The 17,830-nt window shown below is 45.3% G+C and overlaps 1 protein-coding gene and 1 long non-coding RNA gene across 3 annotated transcripts in view; one reads left to right on the top strand and one right to left on the bottom strand.

The window, feature by feature from the left end:
• Positions 1–12,775, top strand: part of LOC114601737 (uncharacterized) — a 28,286-nt gene extending 15,511 nt beyond the window's left edge. The window contains exons 4-5 of one of the 2 annotated variants that reach the window (XR_013393678.1): positions 7,862–8,104; positions 12,150–12,775. This is a non-coding gene — a long non-coding RNA (uncharacterized LOC114601737). Of the gene's footprint in view, positions 1–7,861; positions 8,105–8,778; positions 10,130–12,149 lie in introns of those variants that run through there. The other variant, XR_003707815.2, reaches the window with a different exon arrangement.
• On the bottom strand, positions 11,008–16,724 carry MRPS15 (mitochondrial ribosomal protein S15). The gene is made up of 8 exons (XM_028739213.2): positions 16,544–16,724; positions 14,926–14,988; positions 14,335–14,410; positions 13,984–14,032; positions 13,640–13,724; positions 12,812–12,870; positions 11,897–12,088; positions 11,008–11,217 (listed from the first exon to the last, which is right to left on the bottom strand). The coding sequence occupies exons 1-8, from the start codon at positions 16,653–16,655 to the stop codon at positions 11,092–11,094; spliced, it is 762 nt and encodes a 253-aa protein (XP_028595046.2). The 5' UTR covers positions 16,656–16,724; the 3' UTR covers positions 11,008–11,091.
• Positions 16,725–17,830: the final 1,106 nt, after the last annotated feature.

Raw genomic sequence — 17,830 nt, 5'->3', positions numbered from 1 at the left:
TTTGTGTATGATGTCAAATGCTAAAAGTGAAAATGAATAAAAAAACAAAACAAAAAACAAAACAAAACAAAATAGAAGCATCATGTGAGGGAAAGGGCGGGGCTAAGTATTACGACTCTCGGTTCCAGTCGCAGCCCTAAGGCGCCTGGGAAGAAGAAAGTCCTTGCCATTTGCAACCCTAACCCCACATGCGTTCTTCAGGCAGTTTCATACGGTAAACACATTTAGTGACACAAACACACAATTGACAAGGTGCAAAAGTCAGGCCTGGCTCCGCCTTCTTGCCTCAATCAGTGAAGTTCCCTTCCAAATGCATAGCCGCCTGCATCCCTTGTTCTTTTACTCAAATTGTGGGCCATCACTGAAAAGACCCCGTCTCTAATGCCCACCAGCAAAATTGATCTGGCAGGTGAAGACATGAACGCGGCCCCTGAGGCAGATTCTCGATGTCCAGGCAGGCTCTTGGAGCTTAGGCTACAAATGTGCAAATGTGAAAGAGAGAGAGAAACTTCTATCCACTTTCTCCATAGTGTGGATAATTTTATAAACCTATCATGTGTCTCTCCTCCTTTTTCCCTCCTAAATGGCAAAATGCAAAGTTTCACAATTTAAGCAACTATCAGAATTTAAACAGTGTGATTTCCCTGCTGCAGCAGTAACCAATTGCAAGTGGACTCAAATACAGTTGTACCATGGAACTCAAACGCATTGGCTCCCAAACAAATCAGCTCCGGAACAATCGAAACCCGGAAGTGAGTGTTCCAGTTTTCGAATGTTCTTTTGGAACCCGAACGTCTGACGCTGGTTCTGTGGAGTTTCCTGCAGCCAATCAGAAGCCACGCTTTGGTTTCTGAACGTTTTGGAAGTCGAACGGACTTCCGGAATGGATTCTGTTTGACTTCCAAGGTACGACTGTATAGTGGTACCTCAGGTTACAGATGCTTGAGGTTACAGACTCCGCTAATCCAGAAATAGTATCTCGGGTTAAGAACTTTGCTTCGGGATGAGAACAGAAATTGTGCTCCGGTGGCGCGGCAGCAGCGGGAGGCCCCATTAGCTAAAGTGGTGCTTCAGGTTAAGAACAGTTTCAGGTTCAGAATGGACCTCCGGAACGAATTAAGTACGTAACCAGAGGTACCACTGTATTCCCTTTAGGCATCTGACTGAAATCTGTGCTTAGGGATCGTCAGATTCCGACAGAATTTTTGTCCTCGAGGGGAAAAAATGCCAGTGCTACTTTTCCATCAAGACCCACCTTTTCCCCTCCATTTACTTATTTATCCAGAGAGCGGGTGTGCACTTCACGGCCCATGCGGCACAACTCACACAGGCCACAAAGACACATTGACATGGCATCTCTAAAAACAGTGCCCTGTATGATTCAAACAAAGAAAAGAGATTTAATGAGACATAGCACCTCAAATCTGGAATACATTTTTGCTCCACATACACTCCTTCAAGCCTTGCACACAGGCAGGTCTTTAGAAACATACAATGAGCCAGTGGACAGGATCAGCTTAATGTGGGCATGAGGAGCATGCAGGTGTCATATTCTGGCTAAGATGCTGAGCTATGAACCAGGCAGTCCCTTGGAATCTCATCTCTCAGAATCAGATATGATAATACTTTCCAGTCTCACATGACTGTTGTAAGGATCACAAGAAAATGTACAGGAAGCCCTTTGGATGCTCCGAAGCATTACAATACTAAATATTAATAATATGAAAATCAGATCATGCACAGGAGAAAGATATACCCAATAAAGGTAAAGGTAGCCCTGCCCGTACGGGCCAGTCTTGCCAGACTCTGGGGTTGTGCGCCCATCTCACTCTATAGGCCGGGGGCCAGCGCTGTCCGCAGACACTTCCGGGTCACGTGGCCAGCGTGACAAGCTGCATCTGGCGAGCCAGCGCAGCACACGGAACGCCGTTTACCTTCCCGCTAGTAAGCGGTCCCTATTTATCTACTTGCACCCGAAGGTGCTTTCGAACTGCTAGGTTGGCAGGCGCTGGGACCGAGCAACGGGAGCTCACCCCGCTGCGGGGTTTCGAACCGCCGACCTTTCGATCGGCAAGTCCTAGGCGCTGAGGCTTTAACCCACAGCGCCACCCGCGTCCCAGATATACCCAATACATTTGTTTAAAAATGGTATCCTCCCGGGAAAGAAGGCACCAGAGTCGTGGAAAGAAGCTTTCATTACACTTATACCAAAATCGGAATCTGAAAAGACACAACTTAAGAACTACCGTCCTATCTCCCTTTTAAATGTGGATTACAAAATTTTTGCAGACATTTTAGCTAAGAGACTAAAAAGAGTGTTAAATGAAGTGATACATAAAGACCAGGCAGGCTTTCTCCCAGGCAGACATTTATCAGATAATGTAAGGAACATTATTGATATTTTGGAGTTATTGCAAACGAACATTAATACAAGAGGAGTTCTGATCTTTATTGATGCGGAGAAGGCCTTTGACAATATCTCCTGGAGCTTCATGAAGAAAAATCTTAAGGGAATGGGAGTGGGACGGGGGTTTGAAAATGGTATAGATGCAATTTATTCAGAACAAAAAGCAAAATTGATAGTTAATAATGTGGTGTCAGAAGAGTTTAAAATTGAAAAAGGAACACGACAGGGTTGCCCTATCTCTCCATTGTTATTTATTTCGGTCCTGGAGGTGCTCTTGAACATGATTAGGAGGGACCAGTTGATTAAAGGAATTCAGGTCGGAGCCAAACAATACAAACTTAAGGCCTTTGCAGATGACCTGGTTCTGACATTACAGGAGCCAGAATCTAGTACGAAAAGAGTTTTAGAACTGATTCAAGAATGGCAGGTTTCAAATTGAACAAGCAAAGGTGGCAGGTTTCAAATTGAACAAGCAAAAAACTAAGGTTTTGGAGAAAAATTTGACAACAATCGAAAAAGAAAGGTTTCAGAAGGAGACAAATTTAAATGTGGTGAAGAAAGTGAAATACCTAGGGATAAATATGACGGCCAAAAATCTGAATCTATTTAAAGACAATTATGAAAAATGTTGGTCAGAGATTAAAAAAGATTTAGAAATCTGGTCTAAATTGAAGCTTTCCTTGTTGGGCCAAATTGCTGCTATAAAGATGAATGTATTGCCAAAAATGTTGTTTTTGTTTCAAACTTTGCAGATTGTGGACAGGATGGATTGTTTCAAGGGGTGGCAGAGAGATATTTCTAAATTTGTCTGGCAGGGCAAAAAGCCCAGAATAAAATTTAAAATATTGACTGACGCTAAAGAAAGAGGGGGGTTTGCCCTGCCAGACATGAAGTTGTATTATGAATCAGCAGCATTCTGCTGGTTAAAAGACTGGCTACTCCTTGAGAACACTGACATTTTGGATTTGGAAGGGTTTAACAATGCATTTGGGTGGCATGCATATCTGTGGTACGACAAGGTCAAAGCTCATAAAGCATTCAAGAACCATATTGTCAGGAAAGCAGTGTTTAATGTCTGGACAAGATATAAAGATCTATTAGAAAACAAGACCCCAAGGTGGTTGTCACCTATGGAAGCTAAGGCTTTGAAAAAACCCAATATGGAGGCCAAGTGGCCAAAATATTGGGAGATACTGGAACAAAATGGAGATACACTGAGACTGCAGAGTTTTGAGAAACTAAAAGATAAAGTGCGAGATTGGTTACATTACTATCAAATTAGAGAAGTATTTAATATGGACAAAAAAATAGGCTTCCAGGTGGAAAAATCGAAACTAGAAACAGAATTGTTAGAACCTAAAACTAAGGTACTTTCAAGAATGTATAACTTGCTGTTAAAATGGAACACTCAGGATGAAACGGTCAAATCAGCTATGATTAAGTGGGCGCAAGACATTGGTCACAATATTATGTTTGCTGACTGGGAACGGTTGTGGACCACCGGTGTGAAATTTACGGCATGTAATGCCTTAAAAGAAAATATTATGAAAATGATATATAGGTGGTACATGACCCCAGTCAAGCTTGCAAAAGTATATCATTTGCCTGACAATAAATGTTGGAAATGTAAGGAAACTGAGGGAACATTCTTTCACCTCTGGTGGACGTGCCCAAAGGTTAAGGCTTTCTGGGAAATGATCTATAATGAACTGAAAAAGGTATTTAAATATACCTTCCCTAAGAAACCAGAGGCCTTCCTCTTGGGCATTGTCGGCCAAATGGTGTTAAAGAAGGACAGAACATTCTTTATGTATGCAACAACAGCAGCAAGAATTCTTATCGCAAAGCACTGGAAGACACAAGATTTGCCCACTCTGGAAGAATGGCAGATGCAAGTGATAGACTACATGGAATTGGCAGAAATGACTGGCAGAATCCGAGACCTGGGAGAAGAGACAGTGGAAGAGGATTGGAAGAAATTTAAAGACTATTTACAAAAACATTGCAAAATGACTGAATGTTAAACGATGCAGGATATAAAGATAATATGGCATTAGTGACAAAGCTGAAAGGAATATGCAAAAATGCTTTATAAGAAATAAGGGTGAAAAAGTTAGAATAACATTATGTCAGAATTAAACGAAATGACATGAAGGGAAAAATTGGTGACATAATAGTTGAAATGTATAACATACAATAAGATTCAAAAGAGGGTAAGATATTGCTGAATATGATTTTGTAAAAGAGAACACAGAAAAGGGAGATGTGAGGAAGTCAGGAAAGAGGGCTATGAAGGTAACAAGTTAGAAACAGGATTTTTATGTTTTTCTTTTCTTTTGTACTTCTATGTATTTTCTTTTGTATTTCTTATGTCTGTGAAATCTGTTTAATTGTTCAAAAATTTCAATAAATATCTTTAAAAAATAATAATAAAAAAAATGGTATCCTCCCTTCTTCCAAGAAGTTCACATTGACATTTTGCTGCACAACCATCCCATGAGGTAGGTTAGGATGAAAAATAGCAATTTTCCCATAAAGCTTCATAGCCAAGCAGGGATTTGAAAGAGGGCAACATGCTACAGTACTTGAGTGTGTTCACAGTGACCATTGACTGCTGGACAAGCCACTATTTCTATAGGGTTTGCACTTAACTACTGGAAGTTTGGGGTTCTAGCACCACTTTACTCCTGTTTCCCCTGAAAGAAGCAGTTCATATTGTTCAGGAGTAGCATGGGCTGTCTGGTGAAAACAGTTACCTAGTGTGTTGTGGGCTCCTAAGGGAGGAAAAATGAGATAGCAGATAAAGAAATGTCTTCCTCTGCCTTCAGTCAAAACAGAGATGGGGATCGCTATTTTCAATAAACCCTGCTGAAGCGCCTATATGAAAAAAAATCAAAGATGACATACTTCACAGTTTATACTGCAGCTTTTGAAAAAGAGTCTAAACATCTATAAACGTCAGGCGAGCATTGAACCAACCTGCTCACACTATACAGTGGAAGAATGAATTGTTCAGCAAAAGAGAGAAGAGGCGAGAATGCTTTGTAGGTGGCAAGGAGAAGTCCAACCCAATGAAAAATCAATATTGTCCTCCTTGCCAATTTCCACCACCACCGAGATATGAAGCTATTTAACCAGGACCTGTTCTTCTGTTCTGCTTGTTGCACTCACCGCAGCACTTCTAACTTCCTCTGCAACATGACAAAGGCTTTTGTAATGCTACCCTTTGGATGGAATGAAAGACAACCTGGGCTGTTGAGAAAAAGCTGGAAATAGTTATTTGTGGTGTTGCAAAAGCAACAGAAATAATGTCTGCTCTGTTTTGTAATGAAACAAGGCAGTTCCAGGCCTTGGAACAAACGGTTCCCTGCTGTTTGTGTTGAAATTGCTGGAGAAGTTATGGTGCAATTTATCACCTAGAATTATTATAGAGTTGGAAGGGACCATGAGCGTCATCTCGTCCAACCCCATGCAATGCAGGAATCTCAACTAAAGCATCCATGACAGATGGTCATCCAACCTCTGCTTAAAAACATCTGTTGAAGCAGCCTAGAATAGCATCAACATGAGCTTTTTCCCTTCCTTGACGCCTTGCTCCATAAGATTATTCATTCCTCTCCCAGCCAGCTCTGATAAAGGTAGAGGATTTGGGAAGAGGAGAAGCAGTGAACCTCAGTGGTAAAGCATCTGCTTTGCATGCAAAAGTCCCAGGTTCAATCCCCAGCAACTCCAGGTAGGGCTGGGAATGTCTTCAGCCTGAAGCCCTGTACAGCAGCTGCCAGTCAGTGTAGACAGTACTAAGCTAGAGGGACCCAATGGTCAGACTCAGAATAAGACAGCTTCTTATGTCCCTAAGAGACAGAGAGTTTGCAAAACAGAGGAGTAATCCCTCATTTGCATGATGCCTCTCTGCTGCTATCTGCCCTTGACAGAGGGTATTAAGGGGTGGCCCCTCCCTGAGTCCCAGGTCCTTTCTCTTTGTCCTCCCCCCTTCTTATTTAAATCTTTCATTTTTAAAGAAAGCATTGTTTACCACAAGGGTGGGAACACGTTGCCCTCCATAAGTTGTTGCACAACAACTCTCATCATCCCTAACCACTAGCCATGCTGACTGGGTCTGATGGGAGTTGGAGTCCAACAACATGTGGAGAGCCACAGCCAGGGCCGTGTAAAGCATATCCCGTGCTGTGGTGCAAAGATCCCTCTGCCCCCCCCCCCCCGTTTTCGCAGACTTGTCGACCTTTTTTTTTAGGGAGCTGACACCATGCTTACACATTATCTCTAACAAGCCCTTAAAACAAAATAAAATGAAAAGGCAGAAGAAAATCTAATGAAGTCCTCAATTCCAAAGCAAGACTCATTCAAGACTCAGCAGTTCTTCTAATTCATCCTCATGATTCAAATCACCACATATCAAAAAGTTAAAGCAATCACCAGTTCGTTGTTCTTTAAATACATTGAGAGAATGACGTTCCTGGCCAATTTGTGTTTAGGTACAAAGCTGACGTTTTCAAATATTGTGGGGGTGTGGGTGTAAAGCAGTGACATCCTGAACCTAAAAAGGACCCTAAACTTGGGTCACAAAGGCTGCAGCCCTAACTGCACTTACCTGAGAGTAAGCCCTGCTGAATCTAATAGGACCTTAAAACCCGTCCTCTTCTTTAAAGGACTTTTTGTTGGTGTTTGTTTGTTTTTAACCACTAACTGCATGGAGAGCACGCTCTCAGGTCCATCCTTACCTCCGAACTGAGTCCTAATGGTAGTGCGCCCCCCCCCAGCTTTCCCCTCCCACTGCCCCAAATCTGAATGAATCTGTCCTCCACCTTTTTCCTCGATGGAAGGGGTGGGGGGCAGACACTCTCGGGGCTCACTTGCTCGCAGGCTTCCTCAGCAGTCCTGCTACTGCCATGGGGCGGGCAGGAGGGAGAAGGGTGCTGTGTAGCTTTGTGCACCACCGCTGCTGCCCCCTCTCCCAGGCAGGAAGCGAGAGAGCGCAGCTGGCTGTAGGAAGAGCTGCCGCCACCCAGCATGCCCTCGCAGTTGTTCCCAGTCGGTCCCGGACTCCCGCTGCTGGGTGCCCCTGATGGGCGCCACTAATGCTAATGGGTAAGACGGCCCTGGCCGCAGCGGCCCCACCTTTGGCTTAAAGGGTAGTTGGGCACACTACTAAGTGCAGCGTGGTTTAAACCCACCCACCTACCATCTCAATTTGCCCAAATTTGTGCCCTGAGTCTTTTAAGAACCTGGCAATGCCTTTGCACCAAGGGAAGAGAGGGAAGGTGACAGCAAAGGCCAGCAAGCAACTAATTGCCCCAAGCATCACTCTGTCGCATAGAGGGCTGCATTTATCCCAGGAACTCACCAATCCCCTGCTGTAGAAGATACAAACAAGTTGTGCAGAAATAAATCATTTCTTGGATGATGCACATTTCATCTGTTTCTTTCACTCTCCAGACCCCTGCTGATCAATGAGTAAGAGCACATCTACTGGGGGAACAGACTGTACAACACCACAAAATGTGATGGAGGAAAGTGTTACCGGAATGCCATAGGAGAGCCGCATGTGAGTCCGCAGTGCTGTCAAGCCGCCAGGCACCAGTCCCAGGCAACAGTTCTCCCCGTATTTGCGTGACACGTAACAGGCCAGGATTGCCGGGCAGAGAAGCCCAACACAACCTGCCCAAATGAAACACACAGGTGAGGAGGCAAATATCAATGAAAGGGAACCAGTAACCCTAACCCTGCCCTTCTTAAAATATAATTCCTGCTAACTGTACTTTTTGCACAGATCGTCCCCCTTCATGGTTAAGGGACTGAGACAGCAGGTGTGCACACAAACACTCAGACCAGTTCACAAACATAAACTTTAATAGTCTTTAAAATTAAGGACAGAATAACTGTCTGTGAAAGCCAAGTGAAGGAAGAAAACAGCAAGCTGAACCTCTCTTGATTTTAAAAGAATATCACACATTTTTATGCTGTTAGATTTGGATACAGGAAGCGAACATCCCACACTCCTGCAAATCAAAACAGCCACATAAATAAAGGGTCACTCTAGGACCTACACGGAGGTTGCCCTGGATCCAAAGACCCATGGAACTAGTTCTGAGCACTAAGGGGGCACTGGTCTTGCACTTCTTGAGAACCCCTTCCCTCCATGCCATAAGGCAAGTGCTTCCAAAGGCAGTTGTCATGTATAGTAGGGATTCTGCTGCTCAAAGAAAATGGTAAAAGTTCCCTTGGGCACAGCTTAAGCAACTGGGCATCTCAACATTTGCAAGCAAAATGTTTTCTATATTTTGCAATTGCTTAATGAATCCCCTCAAATGTTTATTTATTTATTGCATTTCTATTCCACCTTTTTCTCCAAGGAACTCAAGGTGTTGGGCATGGATTTCCATGCATTCCGAATCTAAAGAACCCCACAACTTAGCTTCTCTTCACAAAGAGCCTTGAGGTACAATGGCTGCAGGTCTACATTGCAACAGGTGGCAAGTTTTAAACCCATATAACCTGGAAGCAATATGGGCATCATTGGTCAAATATCTGGGAAATGTGTTAAGGAGGGGAGTCAGTCTACAATAACCCACAGCAGCTTTCCTCCATCTTATATAAAATCGATCTCCACAGGCTAAAATACAGCCAGACATTTACTTACACATGGGGCAGTCTGAACAGCAGTCATACCTCCCACTGCTCCAGCTGCCTTCTGAGGACAGGGTCAAAGGTGAGACTGTGGCAACTGGCTGGCAGGTCACAGGCTCGGACATAGCTAGAGCTAAGGCCACTGGCGGCTCAGAAACAACCTCAAAAAGGCAAATCTGAATGGCAGTGACAAATGTTTTGCAAGGCAAACTCAAGTCTTCAGTTCCTTGTGGTCAGGCCACATGTGTATTTGAGCAATGGGGAAATGGTAAGCAGGAAGCAGAGGACTGCAAGGCCTGGAGAATTTAGAGTGAAAATGTACCCCCCCCTCTTTTTAGTGGCGAGACTTTGTTCAGGAGGTTGTTCACTCTGTCATGGTGTCTTCACCCCCCTCTTCAGGTAAAAAGGCTGCAAGATTGGCTTACAGAAATCAGTAATAAGATTGTCAGCTGAGGGCAATCTGGGACATGACACAAAATGGAAAAGAAATTGGAGGAAGGAGGAAAAACACAAACTCAGGCACTTCTTAGTTACAAAGGCCAGCAGACATGGAAATAGTTCAAGGCAAGGAGGCACCCAAAGTTGCTGGTTTCTCAGCTGACCCGATTTGTTCATAGAATCAAATAATCTTAGAATTGTAGAGTTGGAAGAGACTCTGAGGGTCATTTAGTCCAAACCCCTGGAATGCAGGAATCACAACTAAAACATCAGTGACAGATGGCCACCCAACCTCTGCTTAAAGACTACCAATGAAGGAGTCTGTTCCACTGCAGGTCTCCCCAGTCTTATATTCGTGTAGCTGGTTCTTCCTGCTTAAGTGTAGAACCTGACATTTGTCCCTATTAAAATTCATTTTGTTAGTTTGGCCCCCCAGTTCTCCAATCTGCTAAAGTCATATTTAATCCTGATTGTATCTTCTGCTGCATCGGCTACCCCTCCCGGTTTGATGTCATCTGCAAATTAGATGAACATCCCCTCAATTCCTTCATCCAAGTACATCACTGCTAGATGGTAGGCCAGACCCTTGAACTGGTCTTTGCTACGAGACTGGGAGTGATATTGATAGTGTGGATTATGATTGGCGGCTAGTCAACTGTAGGGTTGGTAGCCCCTGGAGACCTACAGAATTTGCTCAGGTACCTCAGTGCTCTGGTTGGAAGGCTGTGGAATGGTGAGATGGAAAGTGTTGTTGACAACATGGCCTTCTATGGCACTGCAGGGAGCCCAGACTGCACCTTGTTTGCAGGGGAGCTCCAGGAAATTGAACAGGCAGAACAGCAGCTTGAGCACAAGTAGTGTGTCTCACAGCAACAGCCATGACAGGAGTAAAAGCGTATGATTGTGCTACCAAAGGAATCACTCCAGCACCCTCTTCTTCTTTGGCGATCGCTTGCAGCCAAGTAAGATTGTCTTCCATAAAGATGGTTTTAACAGTGAGTCCGTAAGTGACTGTGGAAGCCAATTCTGGATCCGCATGTCCTTCCACAGTGGGGACATTGGTTTCCAGGGAGGCATTTACCATGACACCTTTGGTAAAAGCTGTCCCCAAGTAGCCATTTGGAGTCATTCTGAGTGGTGAAATAGGCTAACTAAACCTACACTGAAGGGAAAAGTGGCTGGACTCCTTACAGGCCTGCTGTGACAGGCTTGCAGGGCATTTCCAGGATAAAGTTGCTCACATTTGTTCTAACTAGACACTAGTAGAATCCCAATGGAGGCATCCAGAGCACCGTCTGTTCTGGTTGGGATCAGTTACAGTTGTTGCAGCCCTAAATATGGCATTCCTTTCTCTCCAGAAGTGCTGCAGTCTTTGTTTTTGCTACAAGAGACTAGCATGATTAACCTGGAAGTGATTAAATTCACCCAGTGATGATGGCCTCTGAACCATATGAATAGGAGCAACAGGACTCTGTACACACAAACACTTTCATATGCACCCAAGGCAGAGGAAACAGTGGTGATTAAATCATTTATTGTCTACCAGCTTCAGAAGATGTTGCTCAATATGAGCCCCCTCCCAAACATAGGGTAGGTTTGGCTTAGACTGGGCTGCCTTCAGTTGGTGATGCCTGCTTCTCTGCTTCTCTGGCCCTGGTTCTCTCTAGCCATTCTTGCCGTTGCTTCAGTCTCTGCGGGGCTTTCAGCTTCTGTACCTCTTGATAGACCTAGAGGGTTAATGGGAAGAAGGGAGGTGAGAGGCAGTTAGGCAGTCAGTAGCACAAACCAAGACTACAAAATCCCAGAGTTCTATTGGGAGTGGTCTAATCCCCATACCAGCTGACAATGGGCATTTACTATGTTTATATTTATTACTTCATGGGAAGAGCCATGGCTCAGTGACAGAGCCCTTGCTTTACACATTGGTTCAATCTGTGGAACCTCCAGATAGGGCTGGCAAAGTCTCCTGCTGAAACCCTGGAGACCTGCTGCCAGTCAGTGACTGGAGACAATACTTAGCTAGATGGCCCAAGCGTCTGACTTGGCACAAGGCAGAATCTCATATATCTTACAGAATTCTAACGCTGCACTCCTGCTATTTGGTGCTGCTCAGGGTGGCTGCTAACACCCTCAGTCCTACCCAATATGTGCCCCCAGCACTACTGGTCATGCAAAATACAAAACAAAGGTAAGCTCCACTGAGGAGGGTGGAGGTTTCGCTGGCCTGCCAGGCAATTTAACAGAGTAATATTGCTTTAAGAAAGCCTTCCCAAACCCAGTGCCCTCCGGATGTCTCCCAGTTGATGGGAGCACAAAGCAGCACCAGCCCCCCCCGAAGCTCATCCATTACAGAAGAGGAGCTCTGCTTCCAAATGCCTGGGCAGCAACATGCCATGGTGGCCGTACCTTGTTGCACAAGGCTTTCTTGGCGATCCAGCGCCGGGTGGCTCTCCGGCAGTACAATGGGGGAAACTCGTACTTGATGTCCAGCACCTCACACGTCTTCTCAAAGACATCGTACTTGGTGTTGCGCAGGTACTTCAGCAGCATCTTCCGCCGGTCTATGGCTATCAGCATCTGGCGACGGTTGACTGTGTCCTGGGGACAAGGGTTACTTGTTGCTAGTTACCACTACTACTATTAATTGTTTATATCCCAGATCTCAGGACATCTTTCCAAGGTGGCTGATCTCACGAAGTATCAGCATATAAGAAATTGTGAGGATCCAGCTGGTGTTATATACAACAGTCCAAATGGCCACAACAGCCCAAATGGAGCAACCTCTCTTGCTCTCCTGCTGGCATATAAAGCCCTAAACTACTTGGGACCAGGATACCTTGCAGACTATCTTCTTTTTATACATTTGTATATCTTCAGCTAATCATAAGATCTTAAGGAGGCCTTGCTAGGGCTAGGTCTACCGAGTTCAGTCAAATGAATCTATGCATCTAAGGCACCTATGAAGTGGGCCTTCTTGGTGATGGCACCCAAGCTCTGGAACACCCTCTCCAATTTAGGAGGCGGGAAAAGGAGCACCTTTTATGCAGGCTTTCCCTGGACTATAAAGTTTTACCGCACTGTTCTGTATTTACTGCTATGGATATTAACTGTTTTATTTTGTAAAATGCATTTATATTTTGGTTCTGACATCTTATGTAATCAGTCCTGTGCAAGATCCAACTTTGAAAGAAATACTGACATTGCTTTGTATCTGAACAATGGCTGTAGCAGTTGGCACTCAACAGCAGCTCCACCCTGAAATACAAATTATCAGCTGGCTCTGAATACAGCATATATTGTACTTGCATCAAAGACGGTTACCTTGGTGTGCATATGCAGATGTTCCTGGAGCGTGCGGATCTTGGCTGTCAAGAATGCAACTGCAACAGCAAAAGAAAGTCACTGCAGAGAGGCCAGAGACAAAGGGCCTATTCCAATGTTGAATGTTTCTGAATTCCTGCTTTAAAAACTGTGCATAGACATTGCCAACCAGCAAGCAAACACAGGGAACTGACCACTTAGAGCTGGCTGCTGGACGTGCTTCCATTATTCTAGAGCTTGCACTTGACTAATGACAGTTTGATGTTATATAGCTGGAAGATCTAAGGGTCTTCCCTCTGGCTACTTCAAAATCCTTGCGTGGACTTTGGCTGTAGATATATGGCAGAGGTTGAGAACACTGTTAGCCTTCCAGGTGTTGTTGGACTGCAACTCTCATCAGTCCCAGTCAGCATGGTCAATGGTCAGGGGTCCAAGAACACTTCAGTGTCTGTAGGTTCTCCACCTTGGTATAGGGCAAAAAGAGAAGCAGGACCACTCCACCTGCTCTGCTGAGACCAGCTCCATTTGGCTCCAGCTCTTTTATACAGGAAGGGAAAGCACATAAGCAGATCTGTCATGTTCTCTATATAAAAGGAAATGTCTCTCAACATTAAGAGATCATCCTGCCGCAACTCTGCCCAACACTGGCCTTTGCCAAGTAGGATCCAGTTGGATCTCTGTTTCCAGATGTACCCTTTCATAGCTCCATTTTCTGCTATGTATCCCTTGAAGTGCCCCCTGGGGCTACTCCCTTGGGGCACAGACAGGATGACAGCGAAGGAAATAGGAGGCAGCAGTTTTCCTCTTGGGACATATTTTTCTGCTTACCTTGGACCTCTAAGGAGCTAGTGTCAGTTGGGGACTTCCGGACTTGGTCTGCTAGCTGCTGTTTCTTGATTTTCACTTTCTCCTTCTGCATGCAGAAGGGGAAGACAAAATTAATACAACTAGATACTAATACAACTAGATAACTAATAGCCACTCAACCCCACTCCACTATGCAGGAATGGCAGGTCATCGTTTGCTTACAATGTCAACAGCAAACCTGCCTGCCTACAGAAAAGGCAGAAATTCTGCTTTTATGGCTTTTTTAATGATAAAGCATGGAAGAGCAGGGGAATGAAGGAAGATTAGCCCCCAATCCCAATTTACCCATGTAGGAGAACACTGACCTGGCTTGCCATTTCCAGAGACAGCAACCTTCTCACAACATCGTCTACCCTGCAGGAAAGCAGAGAGTCCTTTGATTACTTGTCCCCGAATTGCTTAACATTTGGGGAACAGCTTTGAGAGATTAGAAATCAAGGGAGCCATGTTAGATATTCAGAATTAAATGTAAGTTATAGGAGCACTAATTTAGGACCTCCCCCATCACCTGAGGACCCCAGTCAATAAAATGAGGCTTAAGTGGTTGCATTTTGGGGGCCCCTAAAGGGCAGCCCAATGTGGCAGACTTGCTGTTTCCTCCATGAAGCCCCTTTTCATGAAACTCACAGTCCTTCCCTGGTCCTCGCAAACCTTACTTGTCTATAACTGGGATGTTGGCATAAGGTTTCTTCAGCATTGTGGGAGGCAGATCATCCAAATGGCTGGGGATTTCTGCAACAACAGCAACACAGCAATAAGAGCACAGCAGCTGCCTTGCTAGTTCACTCTAGTACAGAATACTTTTTTCTAACAGTAGTCAGCCAAGTATTGGTGGGAACACATGAGCTGATGTCTAAAAGAGAAGCTCTTGGCATCTCTCAGTAGGTAAAGAGAAGGAAGTACATTGTGGAAGCTAAAGAGGGACTCCAGTTGCAAAACATGGTGACCCACAAGCCAGCAGGAAGTTGGTTCACCTGGGCCAACAGAACATGTAGCAAGTGGTGTATCTTAACATGTCCAATCACCCTTTTTTATTTAACAGAACTTGTGTGCTGCTTAATTGTAAAAAAACCATCTAAGCAATTTTATTTTCCATTTCAATGGATTAGGAAATGGGGTAAGAGACAGAGACTCAGACCCATATAGCCAGTACAGTCATGAAACTCCCTCAAAACTGGAATCCCAAACAGTTCAGGTGACAGCCTTAGCAGACCAACTGCTTACAACAATGAGAATGTAATACAAACCTTGTTTTTTTCTACGGACAGGCCTGGCATAATCCCTGGCTGTTTGAAGGAGGGGGCTCTTATCTAAAAGGACAGAAAAGCAGCAGGGGTTACACTTGAGCCACATCAATGCAATACAATAACACAACAGCACATTAGTATTTTGCTCCTTGGAAGTAATTAGGCACCTCACTCCTCTCTCTTGGTTTTTGGGGAGATTAAACAGCTCTTCCAGTCTGAGAACAATCTGTGGAGAAGCAATTTTTAGGCTCATAAGTAGACAGAACATTTCATATTTGAAGAAAGCATTCTGTTTTCTGCCCCATGGCCAATAAATGTGGGCAATGCATGAGCAGAGAAAGAATAAGTTGCTCTGCCTTTCACCCCCAACAAGGCTGCTGCAATTGCTCAGGTTGCTAGATGTTACCAAAAGTCACATTTTGGGCATTGGGCGAGGGAAGATCTCTAACAGCAAAATCCTTTGCATATTCTTTTCTATTCTAAGTTCAGTAGTGTCATGCAGTTTCCAGTTCAAGTAGAGGTTCCACTACAGGGAAAGAGGAAACGGCTTCCAATGCAAGGGGCATGTAAACAAGTTCTTTTGACATACAACAGCAACTTCTTAGTCACCATATTCTTTTCACAATCCAAGGCCGTAATCAAGATCATTTAGTGCATTAAGACCAGGAACGGAGAAAAAGCCCACTCTACTGCCTCCTTGGTTGTGAGCTTGATGTTGCATTTAATAGGTGGGGAGAGAGATGGAGTGAGAGGCCTTGGCACATGGAAGATGACAAGTGATGCAAGAACCCGCGACAGAGCTACAGAGACACCAAAGCAGCCATCACTGCTGGGAAGCTCCATCTCCACCCACCAGATGCCAGTGTGGCACAGTGGTCAGCGGCAGACTAGGACCTGGGAGACCAGTGTTCAAATCCCCATTCAGTCATGAAGCCCACTAGGTGACCTTGGGCCAGTCATTTTGTCTACTTCATAGGGTTGTTATGAGGATAAAATGGAGAGGGGCAAAAGGTGTGTACAGCACCTTTAGCTCCTTGGGGAAAAGTGGAATATAAATGTAATAATAAAATAAATAAATAAATAAATAAATAAATAAATGGGATGGTGGAAGGTGCCTGCCACACTGCAAGGCAATTACCAGAATGGTCAACACCCTCCCCATGTCCTGCCTTCTGCTCCTATTACACCAACAAAGAACATGCATAGATGTGTTCGTCTATGGGTCTTCAGTGCGTTTTAGCCACTTCCCCCAGGTGCCTTAAAGCAGATTGACTCCCAATCATATTCATGCTCTTGGACAATGAGGCCACGCGGGTCCCCCTTTAATTCTATTTTGATGAGATGCCTTTCTGTCACTTGCAGGGACGGGGGCGGTGTGAATCCATTTCCCCCAAACTGGTGCCTTCCCGGTGTTCTGCACTGAAATCCCCATCAACCCCCCAAACAGCGTGGCCGCGTTCCCTTGAGCTCCGCCCGGCTGTGCTGTCTGGGACTGAATGGGAGCTGCACCCCAAGGTGCCAGGTAGGGGGAGGCCCGTATCTAATCCGAAACAGAGGCCGTGTAAACAGGACCAGGTGTGCGCGCGCACTCCGAATTACTCAACCCCGAGCTCCTTACGCAGTGATCCCCGAGCCGCCGCCGCCGCTGCCACGTTCGAGCCGAGGCAGCTCCATCCGCGCAGCGCGGCAGCCCCCGCCGCCGAGACTCCTCTGAGCAACACCAGCGACATTCTCTCCCGGCTTAGTTTCTGGGCGCCGCCATCTTGGTGCGTCACAGGCCAGGTCCCCGCGGGAGCACCGAAAGCATCGATTGATACCCTGCGCGCCGGAGCCAATGGAAGGTAAAAGAAGAGGGCGAGGCCCGCCCCTCAGGTGATGAATGGCAGCGCCCGCTCCCAGCCTGCTTTCGTTCTGATGCCGAGCGCGGGCCGCCTGCGAGGTGGACTTCAGTGCTTGGCAGAGTTTGCTCACTTGGGCCACCTAGGCCAGCGTTGCCTGCTCTGGCTGGCAGCAGCTCTCCTTGATCTGGAGATGCCTGCTGGGACTGGACCTGGCGCTGGGACTTTCTGCATGATGCAAAAAGGGCTCCACCACCGCTTCCTTCTCCCACTCATAGCCGAGTAAGATTGTCTTCCATGAACACGGTCTTAACAGTTACAGATAGGTAGCCGTGTTGGTCTGCCATAGTCAAAACAAAAAAAATTCCTTCCAGTAGCACCTTAAAGACCAACTAAGTTAGTTCTTGGTATGAGCTTTCGTGTGCATGCACACTTCTTCAGATACCAAGATAAGATACGGTCTTAACAGTGAGTCTGTAAGTGACAATGGAGGCCAATTCTGGATCCACACGTCCTTCCACAGTGAGGTCATAGGTTTCTGGTGAACATCCCTCGGCTCCTCCATGATAATATGACAACAACAATTGCAGATAACAATGGCTCTCAAAGTGAACCATTTACAGTGGGATCAAGTGTTAAGCAGGGTTGTCTTATTGCCCCAACTCAATTTATTATTTTCATTGCCATGATCCTACACTTTGTCGAAGGGAAACTCCCCACCCAAGTAGAAATCATATACTGAACGGATGGAAAGCTCTTTAATCTGAGTAGGCTGAAAGCAAAGAGTAAGGTTCCCATAGCTTCCATCATAGAGCTTCAGTATGCTCCACCACCACCAAGCTGTGGGTCCTCCCTAGTAGCTGGGAGCTGCCAGTCAGCTCAGGATTCTCTACAGACATCAACCTCCCCCAAATTGGTGCCTGTCACATGTTTTGGACTACAACTCCCATCAGCCTGAGACAGCTACACCAAAAACATTTGCAGATTGGTGTACTTGACTGGGATTGTGTCCATCAACCATTAATTTGTAGCAGATGTGACATATGCATTGCCTTTCAAATCCAAAA

The sequence above is a fragment of the Podarcis muralis genome, chromosome 7 (genome assembly GCF_964188315.1).
Source record: "Podarcis muralis chromosome 7, rPodMur119.hap1.1, whole genome shotgun sequence".
Classification (NCBI taxonomy): Eukaryota; Metazoa; Chordata; class Lepidosauria; order Squamata; family Lacertidae; genus Podarcis; species Podarcis muralis.
Note: the sequence above shows the minus strand (reverse complement) of the source record. Positions and strands in the feature narration are given on the sequence as shown.

What these genes read in the sequence shown, in the direction of transcription:
- MRPS15 (XM_028739213.2), bottom strand. Translation starts at nt 16,655, where the DNA reads ATGTCGCTGGTGTTGCTCAGAGGAGTCTCGGCGGCGGGGGCTGCCGCG. An exon ending in TGTCCGTAGAAAAAAACAAG is followed by an intron (nt 14,411 to 14,925) that starts GTTTGTATTACA and finishes CTGTTGTTGCAG; the next exon opens with AAATCCCCAGCCATTTGGAT. An exon ending in CTCTGGAAATGGCAAGCCAG is followed by an intron (nt 13,725 to 13,983) that starts GTCAGTGTTCTC and finishes TTCTGCATGCAG; the next exon opens with AAGGAGAAAGTGAAAATCAA.